General features: G+C 38.0%; 1 protein-coding gene across 1 annotated transcript in view; it reads left to right on the forward strand.

The window, feature by feature from the left end:
* GRIN2C (glutamate ionotropic receptor NMDA type subunit 2C) overlaps nt 1-21,027 on the forward strand; it is an 87,991-nt gene that overhangs the window by 38,958 nt on the left and 28,006 nt on the right. Inside the window, exons 4-7 of the mRNA XM_087955832.1 lie at nt 695-809; nt 6,109-6,320; nt 11,582-11,750; nt 13,354-13,507. Of these exons, the coding sequence (XP_087811958.1) occupies nt 695-809; nt 6,109-6,320; nt 11,582-11,750; nt 13,354-13,507 (650 nt within the window). The remainder of the gene's footprint in view (nt 1-694; nt 810-6,108; nt 6,321-11,581; nt 11,751-13,353; nt 13,508-21,027) is intronic.

Consider the following 21,027-nt stretch of genomic DNA (forward strand, 5'->3'; position numbering starts at 1 on the left):
CACAAGTCTTAAAACTGTCAAGTTTGAAGAGCCCTGATCTAAAGAGCTGAACTGAATGCATTAAAAACAAGTCTTTCTTAAATATGCTTAAAATGTAGACCACAAAAAGACAATGTCATCTGTAGCAATTACAAAGTTTGGGAGAAGCCTACTGAATAAGCAGATCAATATTTGCTGGTGGTCCTGGGCAGTGCCACCAATCACAGCCCACATGGGGATTGTGCCTCCTTTTACACGAGGCAACAAATGGATGGCAGTGCCACTGAGAACTGGTGCCCGGACAGTGGATGCTACTGGTTTGACATTCTCACTTGCTGGTGGTAATTGTTGAGTGGCTTTTCCAGCCCAATCCACTTGGAAGGCCTGTGAGGCTAAAAGTGGAGCAGCTCCCTTCCTGTGTGCTGCCTTGGAAATGAAAAGATCAGCATACAGTTTTAACTAATAAATAATTTCTTCATAGTCAGACTTCCAAAATATGACATTAAAAATGCTTTCTCCCATTTTGCATTTGACATTGGAGACTTCTTAGAGATGTTAGCTGGCAGCAAGGCCTTGATATAAAGTTGCCCATTTGCCGTCTTACTTGTACAAGATAAACCAAGGATGCAAGGCCAATCTTGGGAGTATTGGCTTTCAAAAAAATGAAAATGTTATACCAAAACATAAGATTGATTACTTTCCTTATTCTCCGTAGGCATTTACTCAATGTGACATGGGAAAACAGGGATCTGTCCTTCAACAAAGGTGGCTACATGGTGAGGCCTACCATGGTGGTGATTTCATTGAACCGGCATCGACTCTGGGAGATGGTAAGGCCCTCCCTCCCTCCCTGCCTTCCCAATATCTTGTCTTAAGTGCATAGTCTCTTAGAACTATAGTTTCCTTGTTCTACAAATGGGTTTGTCTATAATTCACCCCCAGTTTTAAGCTTGCATTGCAACGTCCACTAATATCTATTATTAGGGCCATGCAGGCTTTGACAATGATTGAAAGAACTACTTTGGACCTAATGCAAACCTAATGGTGATACATAAGCAGATGAAGCCAATCTGACTTCATATCATTTTTCTACTTTTATTTTCCATTGAATTTCCTTGTGACTGGAAACAGTGGAGGATATCTACATATCTGGGAGTTCTTTAGATTAAGATACCGCCACCTCTCCCTCAGATACAGAGAGACCATGTCTTTCTGAATTCCCAGCCAGCAAGACCAGGGGTGGGCTGCTGGGGGCTTGCAGGGGCTCAGGAGACCCCCCCCTAGCTAAGACTCTGTGGGGCTTGGAGAGCCCCCAATAACCTCAGAAAGGGAAAACTCTTAATAGGCTTAATCAAACTTCTGGGCATTCAGCCAAAAGCATTTCACACCTTGTAAAAGTGTTGCAAGCTAGATAAACAATCCACTCAGTGCTTCAGAGAGAGAGCCATTGAGAAAATCAGATAACATAGCCACTAGCCTCTGAGCGGATTAATTCCCAAATAATCAGAATCACGCAATTCACCAGAAACTCCACTAAGACTCCAAGATCCCTCTCACAGTCACTGCTATTAAGCCTGGTTTCACCCAGTCTTTTATTTAAGTATTAAATGCACGAAATAATAAACAACTTTTTGGTATATTATCTTTTTTTTAGGTAATTAGGGCAAAGAAGCAATATCGAGTTGGCCACACCCAGCCAGCCAGTCAGTCATTAGGGCAGAGAGCCCCTTGCGAAAAAAATTTGAAGCCCACAACTGAGCAAGACAATTACAAAACCAACATTTTTGAAAATGCAAAATGGGAAAGACTGACTCAAAAACTCTTAGACTGTATTTAAAACCTTATCTCTGTTATGAACATTAGGGCTATGCACATCTGACACATGATTCGTAAAAACTGATTTTATACCTAGGTTGGGCATAGGCACCTCTCTGGAATTCATTAAAACAGCCCATTTTCTTTCTGGCTTTTGCAACAGCAGGCTGGCAGGTCTGAGGATTCTGAACAAAAATTGTCAATTGACTGTCCTCAAAAGTCACCTCTTATTGTCCTTCTTACTTGCGCAGTGCAGGGTTTCTTTTACCCTGTCATTAATATAAATAATTTCATTTGATAAACAAATTGAAGCACCATGAAATGAATATTTAGATTCATTTATTTTGTATGTTCACAACTAATTTATTTAATTTGCAGTGGAGGCTTGCTGCATCACATGCCATAAGGCACATAACTCAGTTGGATGAATGCTTGTTGTGCAAGATGACTTTGTTGCTTCTTTCCAGTCATTAAAAATTGAATTAAAGAATAAAACTCAACAAATGTTGTGCAAAAGATTGGCTTAAACTGCTTATGGCTTATCTCTGCTTACCAGAGATTAAAGGGGGTTTAAAGGAGGTTTTAAAGAACATGTTGGCATATTAGAAAGCTTGCCAATAAATTACTGTCTTCCCCAAAAAAAATTAAGAGTCAACCACAACATCATTAAATATCAGTGTCAATCCAAAAGATAAGAGACCAATGCTTTCCAAGTTTTCCTTTTACTGGGGAGCATATGATTAGTGCTTTTTAGAAGAAAAAGGATTCAATGAGAGAAATTTATTTAGATATTTGGCTTCAAAGCTCTGCATGTTAATTTACATTGTTATATCACATATCATGCCCATGTTTGATGCAGCCTGTGCTTCACAGGGTTGGTCGTACCATTAAGCTAAGTGAGGAAGCCACCATAGGTCATTGGTATTCATTTATCCTGAAGGGACAACAGTAATTGAATTAAGTTCTATCTCAAGCGGCAAAGAATTTTTACTTGTGTTTACTTTATGAATAACCTTTTGTGTGAGAAAGACTGCATTTTATGTTGTAGGAGTAACATGCAACTGTTCATTTATTTTCTTCCTCACAAATCAGCCCAAATGATCACATTTTCAAACAAGGCAACCTTAAGCAAAAAAGGGGAATATTTTTATATAAAATAATGTGATGCTTTGTTTTTTGCTCAGTTTCAAATATGTCCTGAGCCGATATTAAATATTTTGTTGCTATTTCTGCCATTCCAAGGACATTTCATTCTGACTAGGTTTTTAATTTTGAGGAATCTGTTCGCTCTGAAGCTCTCACCCCATTTTCCTAGAATGTTCCAGAAAACTGGAGGTATATTAGAATGATTCTAGCTAGCTGGGCATTTAGACTGCACCATCAATTTTGCTAGAATCTATTCCTGCAATTTTGTATTTCTTTTAATGAGAGAATATTGATGAGGTTGCTCTCCTGCTCTCCATATGCACAAATGGACATCTAAGCATCTGCAATGTAATTTTCTATATTGCAACTGGCAAAAAAATCACAAAGGAAAACAAATTGCTTGTGGTATCTAAGTATTTCTCCAATTTTCCCTCTTTGTAGATTATCTATGTATATTTGATTGGGTTTTATGTTATCTCTGGATAATTACAAAAATAATCTGAAAGGTGAACACTATTAGTAGAAAGATACTGGTGTTAATTAAATGAGCTATTTGTATAATTGCTTTCCATTATCACTTTTCCTTTATGATATGACTTTCTCTGTTCAAGTGTTTTCCATATGTCATAGTAATTTACTACTGAGCTTTCATTAATTCTGTTAGGAATAAAGAATACAATTCTACTCAAACATTTAAAATTTATCTGCATTTGCAACTTTAGGGTAAACTGTTCTTTTAGCTGCTTCCAATACTCCATGGATCTGCTTAGGAGACATGCCAGATCATAAACAAAAATTCCCCCACCCCAATTCTCCACTTTATATTAACGTTCTTCCTTATATCATAATATTCTATTGAGTTCCACTGAGAATAAGAGTAAAACCAAATTTTAAAGGAACTGTTTAGAGGTCCCAAATTTGAAATTTGTAAATTTCAGAACCTTTATAAATAATAGAATTTGGTTTGAAACAATGGAAATTGTAAGGTTTAATTTAAACTTTTTTTTTAAAAAAAGAAACTTTTAATGAATTTCAAGCTTTTGGGGAGGTATATCTGGAAGAGCAACATGTTTTGAGGGCTGTGCTTCAAAGGTCCTTGCTGTTGTATGCAGAATGTATATTTACTAAGGGAAAAAAGCCCTATTTCCATTAGGCTGTTTTCTCCAAGAGGGGAAAAACCTACATTTACTGTAATGTTGTGTAGCTATTAAATAAAAGCCTTTTGATTTTTACAACATTTTAGTAATATGTTAAATGTACAGTTTTCTTTTTTTCTTTTTGCAGTATATTTTAAAAAACCAAGATAGAACAGGGGGCATAATACTCATTCTATACTTAAGCTAAGACTGGTGAGCCTCTGGGAATCACAAACAAAATGTTCCTAAGTGTTTCTTGTTTTCTTGGGCTATGGTAACACAACCAGTTTTTTTTAATTGACATTTTTGTTATATGTACATAAGTGTATACATAAAATGCATGCACTCAGTTATTCCATAAAATATACATACACCTACATATTTAAATACAATCTAATAAAAACATAATTTGTAAACTAGCAAGATTTTAAAGAATATTTTAAAAGCTTGAAAACATCCTAGCTTCATTCCTGGTATTTCCATAGTGGAAATAGTCCAGTACTGCAGGCTACTTCTGCTGACTGCCGGCTTCCTGCAATTTGGCAGTTCGAATCCCACCAGGCTCAAAGTTGACTCAGCTTTCCATCCTTCTGAGGTGGGTAAAATGAGGACCTAAATTGTTGGGGGCAATATGCTGACTCTGTAAACCTCTTAGAGAGGCTGTAAAGCACTATAAAGCGGCATATAAGTCTAAGTGCTATTGCTATTTCACAAAATCCAACAAGGCCATATTATAGTCTCCCTTACGTTTTTACGACTTCAATCTAGTCATACAAAGCCTTAGTCCGTCCTTCCTTCTTTCCTTCCTTCCTTCCTTCCCCTATTCTCACACAAAAGGGCCACAGGAAGGGGATGACTATCTTAGCATATTGATAAATAGATTCCCCCCCTTGCTTTCCATGCATAAGTAGAGTGATTATAGCAATAGTAATAGCACTTAGACTTATATACCACTTCACAGTGCTTTAGAGGCCAATATAAGCGGTTATTGCCCCCAATGATCTAGGACCCCATTTTACTGACCTTGAAAGGATGGAAGGCTGAGTCAACCTTGAGCTTGATGAGAATTGAACTGCTGGCAGCTAAAAATCAGCAGAAGTAATTTGCAGTACTGCATTATAACCACTACTCCACCACAGCTCTTTATTTTAACCTATGCTATGGTATTATTTTTTTTGAACAATTGTTTCTTCAGTAAGAAAAAGCCCTCACGTTTTCTGGGGTGGTGCATTAGTCCGTGGTTGGCTGCAGTGTCTAAGTAAGAAGAATAATGAGAACAGGCTTAAAGGCAAGGTTGTCCATTTTATAATTACTTATTGGAGTTGCTCAAATATTCCCAGGACAACAGCAACGAAAATTCTGTACCCATTACTCCATTTTAAATCCATTTTTTTTCTGCTAGGAGTTATATCCTGTTCATTTCCAATCTTTGTAAATAAACATAATTACCTAGACTATTTCCACGGGGTCATTTAAAAATCCAGCACAGTTTAAAGCTAATATAGTAATATCTATTTGCGAAGTGTTGTGGCTTAATGCTGTTTGCAGCATGATTGCAAAAATGATCACCATCCATGAGGATAACAGAAATAAAATGTCTAACTGCTGTATCCAATATAAAACAGATGGAACTTGAATAGTCTCAGATCACTCATTATTCAGTGATTACTGTCAAACTGTTTGTCAAATTGTTCTAGATTATGATTACCCAAAGGTTATAGATATTTTTCTGAGTAGAGGAAAGACTTTCAACGGTATCTAGTCCCAGAGGTCTAGAATCTGTCCTGGTATATATATATATTCTAATCTTGTAAGGATCACTTCACGCTACTGGTTTGCTTTAAGCTACAAAGTAAGAGTAAGAGAGTGGGCTCTTCTTCCATATGGTCTCCTTCTCCTCTGATGTTGTTGATGATAACAATTCTCAAGGAGCCTTGTTTATGTATCCTATTGACAATGGTATATAAAAGTCCAAAAGCACTCTTATTTGCATGGTTCCAACAGCATCCCCCACTCCTTTCCTACTGCACAGGTGGGGAAATGGGAAAAGGGAATTATCCGCATGGAATATCCAGTGTGGCCACGCTATGGATCCTTCCTGCAGCCCATGTCAGATAATCGCCACCTCACAGTGGCTACCCTTGAAGAAAGACCATTTGTGATTGTGGAGAACACAGATCCTTCCACTGGAGTATGTGTCCGCAATACAGTCCCTTGCCGGAAACAGACCAACTCCTCCGTAAGGTAAATGAGAGGGAAGAATTCAAAGGATGGAACAGGAGAAAGCAGAACTGGAGCCAATGCTAAAGGGAGGAGGGGGCTGGCTTCCAATATATATCTTTTCCCAGAAACCACAACATGTTTTCTCATGTAAAACCAGTTACATTAATTTTATTCCTAAATTAATTGCTTACTTCACTGTCCACCATTATTCATTTGTTTTTGTTTGTTTTTAACTTGCCGTCTGTTTCATCATAAAGTATTTTCCCATCTGGTATTCTTCAGATAGGATTGACAATTTATCCACAATTCCAGACTAGGTCATCCCTCAGTCTTTCATTGTGTTGCGAGATTTAATCCAATTTATCTGTCGTGGACAGGGAGGCACAATCTATTAACTTTATGATTATGATAGTGAAATTTGGAGCCCCGATGTCCACTTTCCATGATTCACCAAGGGAATCAGATAACTGTTGAAGTGAGTTTAATAATTTAGGTTTAAACCTTTAGGTTAACTGAAACTAAAGGTTATCAGCCAAGAGTCTCCCTCAGTAGCAGAACCCATGTGTCACTTATGCATTTGTCTGTTCAGTATTGCTCCTGCTTCTATCTTCTTATTGGCATACTAATAAGATGGAAATGTTTATCCAACTTGGGTGAACATCTGAGAGAGGGTGTCCTTTCTTTAGAACAGGGGTCCCCAACCGCCGGTCCGCGGACCGGTACCGGGCCGCGGAACAAGCCTTACCGGGCCGCTGGTTGCTGGGCGCCGCCATCTTTTTTTGGTAAAAAAAGCAATTTTTCGTCAAAAAGATGGCGGCGTAGCGCTCGTGAGCTTTTCCGGTAGAAAGCCATTTCTACCCGAAAAGCTCACCGAGCGCGTGCCGCTTATTTTGACGAAAATCACTTCCGTGACGCCACCGGAAGTGATTTTTCGCAAAAAAGATGGCGGCGCCCAGCTGACGCCGGAACCGGGCCGCGGCGTCGAAAAGGTTGGGGATCCCTGCTTTAGAAGGTGTGTCAATCCTTCACTCTGTTAGATTTTCCATGAAAGAAGGAATGGTGAATAGTAATTGCTGAAAGCTTTGAATACTTTCCAAATTAAAGGATGAATTCAGGGATAGGCAACCCCTCTAAAGCATGGGTCAAGGGACCAAGTCTAGCATTCAAGTCAGTAATGTTGGGATGGCTTTCAATTCAACCACATTGCCCAGAAGAAGCTACTGTGCTAATTTCCTTATGTGCTGCCCATCAGATGTGTTGGATTATAGGTTTCATCCCTCTCAGCCAGCGGGGTCAAAGAATGATTGGCACTGGTAATATGATAAAATATACACCCTAGTGCCTATTCTGTATCTCTGTCTGAAACAATATGAATCCTAATGGAAGCATATAAAGAGCAGGATACATGAATGGAATTGCTATATTTTAATTGATCTCATGCTGTTAACTAAATTTGCATAAAATGAACACAAACATGATGGATATTAGGTCATGGATGGAAGAATAGTTGCCATTTGTTTGGAATGCCATTTGTGCACTTCCTAAGGTGATACTAGACGTAAAAGTTGTTTTGATTGATGAAAATGATTATCAATCAATGGAGATCTCAATTTTGAAACATTTAACAGGGAAAACTACTCCTGTGTGCCACCGTCAAAATTTTAGTTAGCTGCAAATTGTTTCTACTCTTACTGGCCTCCCCCCCCCACCCCCTTTTGGCATGTCCTAGGGCCTTTAAAGTTGCAAGTAAGAAAGGAAATATAAAATAAACAAAATGTTTCCATTGCTATATCTACCTGTTAGGACTATTGCCACTTATTGGCTTCAAGTTCAACGTATTTTACACCAGATACTACAGCCTCCTTTGATAATACTTCACTCAACCACATATATTGAGTGTGCTTTTTAAGGGCATATTGGTTTTGGATAATGACCTTGAAGTTGAAGTTAATAAACAGTTTTGAAATCTAGAGGCCACATATTATTTTGTTGCATATATTCATTGTCGAATGGAAAGCTAAATTTCAATTATAGGTTATGAAAATGAAGGGATTTTTTTCCCCATCCCAGTTCATGGACTCCATGAAATTTATTCATGGATTCCCCAAGAGTCTATAGACCTCAGGCTAAGAATCCTTGCTTCATATTAATAAAAATAGCTGTAATTTTGTAGTGATGCTTGAAAATGAAACATTGATAGTCTTAGATGAGCAGGAAATGCTGTTTCCTCTGAAACATGGGTAATCTTCATGACTGAAGTCAAGTCAAGATGGAGTGGTGATGCAAAACAAGTATGGCTATCTTATGCATGTGGGGGAATAACAGATTAGGATTGGGAGTAATAGTTTGCAATTTCAAGTGTATTTGTCCTATTTTGACCACTATTTCCTGAAATGACAAGAAGCTGTGCTACTTTGCAACTGTGCTACCAGAATTCTGCAGTTAAATTCAGATTCTCAGGATTGCAAAAATGAGATTATCTAGCTGTGATTTAAAATATCAGAGAGTTTGAAAGTGGAAATCCTTGGTCAGTGTTGAACAGAACCAGGAATAGATTCATGTTTCTGCTTCAGCCTGAGCGATGAATAATCAGGCATGATTCCTGGAAGCATATAGTGCAGGGGTGTCAAACTATCACCTTCTGGCCCTGCCCTCACCTGGTTTAGCGAAGGGGAAAAAAGCCCCGAGACATCACATGATGCTGCTGTGATGCCGCGGGTTTGATACCCCTGATATAGCGGATAACATGGTTTGCAGATTTAAGGCTATGGCTGGTTGAAGGGAGGTAAGTAGCTGGCACTAGCAATCAATCTGCATTCATACATGTTGGGACCCAGAGACCTTTTAATCATTTGTCTGTTGCTGACCTCTGCAATTCTCTCGTCAAGATTGTGTCATCAATGTTCCTGCTCAATGGAGAAAGTTACATTCTTCCCCTAATAAATTTAAACTGAAAAACTAATAGAAGTTTCTGGCTTCATTCTTCAAAGATCCTCTTTAATGTTTCTGATATAATGTTTTCTCTCATTCTGTAAGTCCCAGTTTTAACTGACATCATAAGCTTATACTTTTCCCCCCTTCCGCTTAGAATCTTTAGTCTCCTCCAGTGTCCAGTTTCTAAAATCATAAAGTAATTTCTTTTTGTTGTGACTTAACCATAACCAAAATAGCTAAAATAAGTCTAATTCCCACGAGAGACTATTTATTTTTATAGTAAATTTCAGAACCTTATAGTAAAGGACAATTTTCCAAATTTACCTGGACCCTAATCCGTGTACTCAAACCTGTGGGAAACTGCTATCTTGCAGTCTCCTCATGAGAAGCAGCCATCTGGAGCACAAGTGGGTGATCTCTCATCCTTATCTGGAGAGGTTCCAAGGAGTCAGTCTATTTACCGGTTCCTTGGTCTTTACTGTGCTCTTTGGTTCTGTTTTCATGAAGATGCCTTCAGCTTACCACATCTCCCTCAAAAGTCTGCAAAACGGCCAATTTTCAATAGCAAAAATAAAGGTGAGAATGGGAAGGGGAGGCCTCCTTTTACCAATCAGGAAGTAAATTTGAAACCAACCTATACAATAGTATTAAAAATATGAAAACAAACAGTATTCCAAACCTCCTTGTAAGGAGGAAGTTGTGAGATTTGCCTGGTAAATTTTCCTTCAACTGCAAGAGCTCCAGCCTGTTCCTCTTTCCTATGATATTTTCTCCTGTTGCTTGATGGTGTGCTAAATATCATATGATTTCCCTCAGTCCTATTGATAAAAAATATTGGACACTTCTGATGTGTGCCCACTATTTAGGTGACATAGGATCCTGGGTTCAGTGGCCTGATCCATCAAGGCACTCCTTATGTTCTTTCCTCTCCTCTTGGGTCCATAATTGGTCACAGATGTGATTAACAACTGCCTTGATGATAAAGGTAGCATATCATCTCCTTAAGTTTATTGTAATGTACTTTGCAAAATTAACATATTTTTCCATCCTAAATTAGATTGCTTAGGGAAAGCAAAAAAATTGTGTAAAAGGACTAATGAGCTCGATTGTGGTACCAATCTAAAATTCTCAGAAGCATCCTGATTCTGAATTTGTAGTAAGTCCTTGCCCTTATGAGCCATTACTCGGCACTGCACTCCAAATGGTGAATCTTAGGATTTTTGTTTTTATGTTTCATTTAATGAAAGTGAGCTTCTTTGAAGGAACACTGAAATTCTTACAGTGGAGGAATTGATGGTAAAGATATCAGAGTTGACTGAAGAGATTTTTGTAATATCGAGAGGCAGAAGGAATAATGAGTATATAACTGTTGAAAAGAAGGTCAGAAGTAGCATATTTTTTCTTGTTTCTTGAACTACTTTTTTCTTATTCTGCTTTTGCACTTATTTTTCTTATTTTTCTTTCTTTCTTTGTCTTTTTTCTTCATTTTTTTTCTTCATATTTGCTTTTACTTATGTAAATATTTTTAAAAATATATTATAGTACATCGCACAGCTAGCCAGATGTTCAAATTGGATTTGGTATTTTTGTTCATCCATCCATTATCTGTCTGTCTGTCTGTCTGTCTGTCTGTCTGTCTGTCTGTCTGTCTGTCTGTCTGTCTGTCTGTCTATCTATCTATCTATCTATCTATCTATCTATCTATCTATCTATCTATCTATCTATCTATCTTATCTATCTGCCTGCCTGCCTACCTACTTACCTACCTACCTATCTATACACACACACACACACACACAAACAACACACCTAAGACTACCCCTCCCTGGCTTAAAGAGTAATAATAGAAAAAGTACATGTTGACACCTGGAGTGTGTCTGGGCATTTGTGTGTAGGCATCCCTGCCTTCTTTAATGGCCCTCACACCAAGGAGATGCTCCAGAAAATAACAAATGTGGAACATTAGCCATTCTAGCCACTGATGAAGTTACACAGCTCATTTACAATGTGTCATATCCTGTGATGGCATGCCCATTATTCAGTGCCATGCTAAGCTGGCAAGCTGATTATTTATGACTGTGTTTTTCTAAAGACAACAGGACTGTAGATAGCAATAAGGATATAGGGCTGCCACATCCCAGTAATGGTTTAGTTATTTTTACTTTGAAATAGAGGAATTGGGCTAGTGACTATAATGTGGTTCTAAAGAAACATTCCAGGGCCTAGTGATTTAGGTTCAGGATGTCTCAAGGCTTTGATTTGAGCAATTGTACATAGTCCTAGCATGATTTGCTTGGAAGACACTGAGGATCAGTGTGATTGTTGAGTGACTTCTTATCTTTTTTCAGTGGGACTGAACCTATGGACCCATATACCAAACTCTGCTGCAAAGGTTTTTGCATTGACATCCTAAAGAAACTAGCCAAGACTGTGAAGTTCTCCTACGATCTCTACCTGGTGACAAATGGGAAACATGGTAAAATAGTGGATGGTTTCTGGAATGGCATGATTGGTGAGGTAAGGAATTAGGTAACCTAAAAGTCTCATTGTTTGGATTTTAACCACATACACTTACACTGGTATTTGTCAGAAGTTCTCCATGTGGAGAAAATAAAAGCAGACATGCAACTTTGGTTCTCTTCTAAAGTTACACAATCCTTCTGAACTATAGCACATACCTAAAGGCTGACTTAGCTTAGATCAAAGACAATGAAAACTCTATAATTACCTCCCTGCACATACATCATTCTTGCATCCCTCAACAAGAAAGAAGACCCACCGCTCAGTAGTCCTCAACTTTGTCTGTGGGCTTCAGCCTTAAGAGATGGTAGCCTTAAGAAGATAGCTTACGAAATAGAGAGTTACTCTCTTTTCTGGGGAAATTTATGGATTGTGAAATGGAACTAGAATCTTATAGTCAGGTTGGCATTGAGCTATGCTAACCTGGGAGTGGAGACTTGTCTTTGGATAAACATGTGTAAAAGGCATACCTTCCATGAAACTTAAGAGTTTGTCTTCAGCCCTGCCGCTCTGCAATTAGGCCATCCTTTGAATAAGATAACAGGCTGCTTGAGTGTCAAGAGCCTTACCTCTTGGTGCTAACTGGGATATTTAGACTGACTGGCAGCATAGTTAGGATTTTTCATCTAGCTGAATGGCAGGGAACAGATTTCTCTGTGCTGCCTGAAAAGAAATAGACATTCCACTTTGGGATTCTCCTATTTTGTGTCCCAGAAGGAATTTTAAATCTTTCTGAACTGGATGTCTATTCAGAAGCATTTCAGGAACTATCTATATGAGAAAAAGGGCAGAGTTGTAAAAGAATCGAGCATTGCACTATTTCTGGCCAGAACTATTCCTTGCTTGTGTCTCTACTCTAAGGGCATCAGTGGCAATCCTGACATTGAAATGGGGTTGGGAGAGTGATATATGGTGGGGAATTGTTTCTTGATGGTACACGAACACATTTTTAAGGATTGGACTCATCCAGGTACAGAAATGTTCAGTCACGAAAACTCTTCTTAAATACATGCACACTTGATCTGAAATAATGGTAGTATCATACTATCTGTAGGGTTGCCATGCAGAGAGGTCTCTTTGAGGTACAACCTTTTTTTTAATCCCTTGAAAATAAGTCCCACAAAGCTCTGTGAGTCTTATTCCCAAGCATAGACACAAAGGCTCATCCTCAACAGGGAGGCAGGACCCATCCCATCTTGTCTATGCTTGGAAGGGCTGGGCCTGCTTAAAATTTGAATTGGGAGACCTCCAGAGAGTAACAGGGCTGTGGCTGCATTGGGAAGTTTTAAAAAAGAAGTTGTGGAAGAAGACAACAGGAAACCATTTGTTTATTTAACAGAATTGTATGGCTGTCATCTTGAAACACAACTCTGGCTCAAAGACGTACATACTGTTTCCAAGAAACTACATGGATGTATTCAGAGACTCACTAAGAGTCACAATTGAACTTCAGACCATATTTACCTTTCATCCTTTAATTTGCTAAGATTAAAATAAAAGCAAGCAGAAATTTATCAGTACAGTATAAGATCCACTTGGAGCTGGTTCTGTTGAAGGACATTATTATTCATGCCTTCTCTCTCTGTTTTCAACCTCCCAGGTATATTACAAGCGAGCAGATATGGCCATTGGGTCTCTCACCATCAATGAGGAACGCTCACAAATTATTGATTTTTCTGTACCTTTTGTGGAGACGGGCATTAGTGTCATGGTAGCCAGAAGCAATGGGACTGTCTCACCCTCTGCTTTTCTAGGTAAGAGCAAACAAACATATGCCATAAATACTAAAAAAAAAGAAGTGAGATTTGTAACAGAATATAGCCATATGGAATGCTTCTTGGTTATGGAAAGTCACTTTCACTGTCCTTTTCACCTCATTTCTTGACTATTGTAATTACTTCTACATAGACAGCACTTGAAGACCTCTTGGAACCTACAGTTGGTTCAAAATGTTGCCGCTCCTGTGGTGTTGGGCTCTCTCTCCCTGTTACCCATGTGTCTCCTTGTGGCAGGAGTTTGTTGATTATCAGTTGACTTCTGGGTGCAATTCAAAGATAATTATTACCTTTAAACCTTATAGTTTGGGGCTTGAGTATCTTGTGAGGCTGCTTACTCCAATTGTTTTCTGTCTATTCAGTGAGAATTAATAGAGGGGCATGTTATGGGTATCATCCCTCATGTTATGGGTATCATCCCTGAGAATATCAGTGATAGGCTGGTTTTCCCTTTCTCTGGAACAGTTTATCCAGGATGTGATGGCACAGTGGTTAGAATGCAGTACTGCAGGCTACTTCTGGCTAACTGCCGGCTGTCAGCAGTTTGGCAGTTCGATTCTCACCTGCTCAAAGTTGACTCAGCCTTCCATCCTTCTGAGGTCGGTAAAATGAGGACCCAGATTGTTGGGGGCAATATGCTGACTCTGTAAACCGCTTAGAGAGGGCTGTAAAGCACTGTAAAGTGGTATATAAGTCTAAATGCTAAGTGCTATATGGTCCCATCCCTGTTGTATTTCAGAGACCTGGCTTTTTTGTAAAGCATTTGAGGATACCATAGATATTTGAGTTGCTCCTGAACTCATGAAAAAAACAAATGCCAGTTCTTGGCTTTTATTTGACTGTTGTTTAATGTTAATTTTCAATCACATGTTTGTAGTTTAACATTGTTTTGTTGGGGAATTGTTAGCTACTCAAAGTCTCATGTTAGGAGCTGCCTATAATCTCAAGCAAGTAAGAAAGTAAATCATTTTTGGCGCTATACATTGATACTGTCTTCTGTTCCCTTTCCTATATTGAGTAAGCTCAGTCCCTATTGAACTGTTTTAAGTTTTTCTTAAATCACTTTCACACAGTTATTTCTATGTATTTTGGAGACTTGCATAACTTATGCTTTGATTGCTCAAGGAACACCACTCACACCAGTAATAAAAAAAGAAGGAAAGGATTTCCTAATGTAAATTTATATGAGGTGAAGAGTTTTGACTTGCAATATTAACATATGGTTAGATGTTTAATATTCCCTAGTTTAAATTTTCAGTGTGAAAATAGCAATTTGACGAATAGAAATCTTTTCTAAAACACTGTGTTTGCATATGTCATACTTTGGGCATTAATGTTTAAATAATACAACAATATTAATTTTGCCATCATATTTGCTGTTTGCTTCTAAGCAACTTTTCCTTATTTACTTTTTAAAGTATTAATATAGGGTATCTGGAGATTGGAGATTCACATAATGAATATGATATCAAATGTTGCATACCCAATAAGATTTGGCTATTTTAATTATGGTCATTGGAAGAAAACAAAGGTAATTGAATATGAAGGCACTTTGAAATAATAGAAAATACTTGTAGCTCAGGTTTTAGATTTTGGCAGTGGTTTGTTCTCCAAGCTTATTTCAGTGTTTCATTACCAAACTAGGTAACATCATCAATGGGATTTTCTTGTCCTATTCTCCTTAGTTTATAAATGGCTTGCATATAAAGGCACTTTTTCTTGCATGTAACCAGGTATCATACAGCAAGGAGCATAAAAGGCAATGCAGCATACATTTGATTATGTGAAGACATCAGTAAATGGCTTTAACTGAGAATGAGAAGAACAGTGTCAATGAAATGAACACAGTGTCAGATATTTGTTTTGTAATGTTGCTAATAATAATTCCACCCAAAAATATAGTTATCTGAATCCAGCCAAACAGAAGATGTTCTGAACATTCTTGAAATGCATGGCATCCAATCCTTTGCATTGGAGAATTGGGCGAGAGTTACAAATTAATGTTTTGAGCTGATGATTACAAATATGGGGAAAAATCAGTTAATAGAACAGAGCATACCAATGAAGGACAGAGTCAAAATTATGCCCTCCCTCACAAGGTATTTGCTGCCATTTTCTTGTTCAGTCTGGTTTATAAGAAACCTATAATGTCCAGAATTCCATTATCATTGTCACAAGGTTCCTCCTCCTAGAACATTGCTTGAATGCCCATCAACTATTCTGATAGATCTTCCTTGTGACAGAATGTTTGGAAACAAGATCTCTACTGTTTACTCTAGTTGGCTGGTATTCAACAAATGCCTCTGTTCAATGTCTAGGCACAAAGTCATAACCACTCTGGATCTAGATGAGGAATTAGTTATTGGCTCAGCATATCTGTTTGCATTGGCAGGTGCCGTAAAAAAAGGGTGGTGGTGATTATTTTCATTTTCATTACTGCTTAAAACAATTACTTCCTGGAACAGAATGGGATAAACAAGCTTACTGGCATCCCGAGAAACATTATCATTTATGGTATATTGGGCAGAATTAGTATTTGGAAGAAAAAGTGTGGAGAACCCTAGCATTGGTGTATCCATTCCCTCTCCTGTTCCAGAAACAGGAGAATATATAACTAAGCTACCTGCTGACCATTACTGTCACTGTTGCAAATAGGTTAGCTAAGCAGACTTTCTGTCTTTCAATACTTTCTGGAATATCTCTGAGTGTAGTATCCTTACTCCATGAAAAACACCTTGTTCTATTCTGCCAACATGGTGGTTAAATACCTGTCTGCATCTGTCCATATCCTTCTGGAGGGTCTTCCTTATGTCACAATGTAGGCCTTTGTTGTGATCTTCTTTTTATCTGAATAACTCTTCCCCTCATCAGAGACTCCAGGTCCATCAGTGCCAAACAAAACTGCCCTCAGTTTCAGGTAATTAATTGGCATTCCTAACTGGGACTATTGGCCTTGGACTGAACAGGACTGACGGTGTCTTCCCCAGCCTGTGGTCAGCTGCTCTCTATTCAGCTGTCTAAATGGCATCTCTCTTGTCAGACTGTCTGACTCTAGTCACCAGAACAAGGAACTGGCTTTGTCAGTCACAGCTGGGATCGGCAGGGTTTTGTTTCTGGAATAGGAATCAAAGAGATGGTGTGGAACAAAAACAGAGTGATGACACCAGGTCTCTGGTTGCTGTCATCGCCCTCTGAAGTCTTGCCAATGCTACAAGGAAAAGGCTGGGGGGTGGAGAAGGGGAGGCAGGAAAGGGAAAAGATAAGATATATAGATCTTTCTCTGCCAGGGTGTTTGGCGCCATCTTCATTTCTAAAAGTATCTCTTCTCTTCTTCATCTTATGGTTATTCTCTTCCTTGCTGTTTCTCTCCCTCCCATTTTTGGATTCTTCAGATCTAAAATAGAACCACGAATAACCCATTCTTCTTCAGGAGACAGCTAAGACTGATTCGGAGGGGTTAGCCTCTCTTGGATAGCTGAATTAAAAATAAATAAATACAAGTTGAGGTTTGCCTTCCAGCCAGAAGAGATGAGATTAATATTGTCCTGTTGGTTTTCTCTTTGAGTGCTTGAGAAGGAGCATTTTGTTTTTCTAGAAGGATTGTGTTACTTAGTAAGAATTCTTGAATTCCTTTGAGGTGAACCAGAGCCACCTTCAAAGACTTTGATCAGATTTCTATAGATGAGGACCTAGGTTAGCCTGTATTCTAGTTGACACTGTTTACAGTATAGTTAGGTGGTTAATGAGTTTCTTTAAAAGGGTTCTACTTTGGGCACTGAAGGCTGTTTTCATAATTATTGAAGTATGCATGAAACTGAACAGGGTTAGGTATTAAGCCAACTTATTTTGTGCATCTGTCTTCACAGGCTTAGTCTCTCTCATCATCTGCTATTTTTATGGTGCCTTGATATGTAAATTTTAGCAAGGTACATATTTTACGTGTCTTGCCTTCATCCTAATTTGCAAAAGGATTTTACAAAGCTAAGATTCAGTCATTTTCATCACTGATTTTATGAATTATTTAATGCTTCTTGGAGAAAAGATAAAAATTTATTGCTCTGATTATTCATTCTGACTGATCATTGCTCCACTGTATTTGTGTGTCTGAGCTCATATCAGGTCTCATATATATCCGTCACATTTTGGATTCTTAAGAGTAATTTGGAAAAGGCATGAAATGAAAACTAGGGCAAGTTTTAAACTAAGATGTCATATCATCTAGATTGGAGAAAGTTCAATTGACAGGAAAAAATAAATGAAAGCAAGATTTGTTTTTCTCATGCTTGTTAGCGTTCCCTCTGGCAAAATCTTTGTTTAGTGTTAATCATCCTATGCTACTTAATAGCCTCAATTTACAGTATTGTATATCAATATATTTTTGCTTCAGTGTTTCTTTTTGTTTGGGGTTCATGAGAGAGAGACAGAGACAGAGACAGAGAAAGTTAAAAGTCTGAAATAATGAACTTGTTATGTGTTAACTAGAACATATGACAGTGTCATGACTTTTATCGGATAATTGTAGAGAAGGAATCCATTTTTTTTTCAAAGACTGATAGTTAATTGCTCAGTTTATGGGAGCTATTTGTTTGACCATTTCCTGATATAACATCTTATTGGAAAGTTGCAAATAGGAGAGTTGTTAGAGATTGAAAAGGTCACATAATTTTCCCTATAGAAGGTCTAGATGGAAGTTTGTTGTCTCATGGTTAAGATGCTGGGCTCATTGACTGGAAGGTTGGCCATTTGAGATCCTAATACCACAGGACAGGGTGAGCTTCCGTTCTTGCCTCAGCTCTTGAGAACCTAAATGTTCGAAAGTATGCGAATGTAAATAGATAAATAAGTACCACTTTGGTGAAAAATTAACAGCATTCCATGCACCTTGACATATAGTCATGCCCATGGAAGCTTCAGCCTTGACTAGGAAACAGAGATGAGTACCACCCTCTAGAATTGGAAATGATTGGATGGAGAAACCTTTAGCTCTAGGTGTATCATGCAACAATTATTGTTAACATTAACAAGCCATAGTTAATGTGCACCATGGTTTAGCAATATAGTGAATGAAATGCTGTGATATATTTACCTCAAGGCCCACATCTGTACTTTATCTCAGGGCCTAAGACCCAGACCTCATCCGATAGCTTCTTGATTGACATTCTGTCTTCTGAATTGAACAGGCTCTCTGGTTTATTGGATGTTGCAGAAACAAAGACTTCCTTGGTGCTCTTTGAGATTGGTTGTTTGCTTGCAGGTGTTTCATTTCCTGAGCAGGTAACATTGGCAGTGCACAGGAACATCATTAGTGCACAAGAGCATGTGTGCAAGTGAACAACCAAGCTCAGAAAGCACCAGGGACCACACAGTTCAACCCTGAACCACAGATATTCTCTTTTATCAGAAGAGAATAGCCTCAATGTCAAAAGTAGCTGCAACACTGACAAAGTCAAAAAGACTCAGGCAAAAATGGTCAGAAGGAATTTAATCTTCAGCAGAGACTGATTAATGAGAGAGGCAAGCTGTGAATCCACCAAGATCTTAAGAGCTCTGTGCACGTGCACCACATGCATATAAATAAGTGCCATTTCACAATTATGTCAGTAACTTCGGAAATGTTTAGTCCTATTTTAGGAATATATTCAGAGAGTGGAAGAAAGGAATGGTAATATGATCCCATGGAATGGAAAGCCAAAAAGAACAGTTTCCTTCCTTCCTAGAGCTGTTAAGACAAGTAATAAAATGAAATCTCCTTCAAATCAGATTTGGCTGCATCCATATAGGTGTTCCCTATTGCTGCCTTCTGGGATGTTTTTTCAACTGTCCAGTCCACTGTACAGCTTGAGTTTTTCTGATAATCTTTCATCCAGACTTGACTCTTCTTAATTTCTCAAGGTCAGTTGGGCTGCATTGGACAAAGATTTCCTTAAGAAGTAACAGCATTCTCCTTCAAAGTGAAAACTCAGTTACAGCAGCCAGCAACTGATAAGTTATAAACTGCTACAGACATTGCTGTATGGATCTTTATCCTTTTCAGATGTGTGTGTGTATGTGTGTGTTGTGCTTTTGGGTGTGAGAGGCAAAGAACAAAAGACATTCAAGAAAAATTCAAGAGAACAACGTTGGGTTGTCACATGCTACAAAAACAATAAGTTATGTCTGTCCCAAAGGGAACCATTAAGTATGGAAACACGAGAAAGAAGAGCAATGTGTAGCATCATGGTCTTTCTCTCCAAATTCACTCCAAGTTGTGGGGTTTTTTTCTTGGTAGGAGTGCAGATTGCCTCACTTTGCAATTTTATAAACAAACAAACAAATAAATAAATAAATAAAAATATAATAATAAATAATATAATATAATATAATAATATAATTAATATAATATAATATAATATAATATAATATAATATAATATAATATAATATAATATAATATAATATAATATAATATAATATAATATAATATAATATAATATAATATAATATAATATAATATAATATAAATAAGCAAATAAGCAAATAATACAGAAAAATGAACTGTGAGCCTCTCTAAGTGAAACAGCAATTGTTTCAAGAATTTCTGGTGCTTTGAGGAAATGGAAAATATGAAACCGTATTCAAACAGAGCTTGACTTCTCTGGCATTGCTATCTTATCATTTTTAGAAAACCACCTAAAACCATCTAGTGAGCTCACAATCAGATAAGGGTGATGATTTCCTGTCTCATCTTTTGCTGCCCTGTTCTGTCCTGGAGAACAGCAGTTTTCTTTCTTTTTCTCTTTCTCTTTCTTTCTTTCTTTCTTTCTTTCTTTCTTTCTTTCTTTCTTTCTTTCTTTCTTTCTTTCTTTCTTTCTTTCTTTCTTTCTTTCTTTCTTTCTTTCTCCTTCCTTCTTCCTTCCTTCCTCCTTTCGTCCCTTCTCTCCCTCCCTCCCACCTGTTCTCTCCCCTCACTCATTCACTCATTGTCTTTCTTTGAGGAATTCAGAAAAGCTGGCAGCAGTCCCTCCCCCTGTTCGTTATCTCTGCAACAACAATCCTTTGAGGTAGACTGGGCTGAGAAAGAATAACTAGCGGATGACCAGAAGACTATAGTAATTCATGTGATGAATGTACAGCTCCTCATGATTGTATCTCACCTTTCATCAGCTGTAGCTTAAAACCTATCACACGCAAGTACAAGTTAGCATCTCATTGTGTTCCCAAACAAGTGAATTTCATCTCACAATGCTGTCATTTTCCTGAAAGAATTGAAATGCTATCTTTAAAATGTACAGCCATGTTTGCTTTTTGAGCTGACAAGTGATTCCTTGGCCTAGAATGTCAAAAGAAGGTTGCTTGACAATCGAGTGGACTCTATTATTCTCCATAATGAATCTTTTCACATAAAGACAGTATATCTTGAGAACTGTGTTATCGGCTAATTCCTGGATGAGTAGAGATTTCATCAAACCAATTCACACTCTAATACAGGTTCAATGAACACGAACAACTAGCATTTCTAGG

Source organism: Notechis scutatus, chromosome 2 (assembly GCF_049901735.1).
Source record: "Notechis scutatus isolate UNSWTSFEM ecotype Mainland chromosome 2, rNotScu1.2, whole genome shotgun sequence".
In the NCBI taxonomy this organism is placed as follows: Eukaryota; Metazoa; Chordata; class Lepidosauria; order Squamata; family Elapidae; genus Notechis; species Notechis scutatus.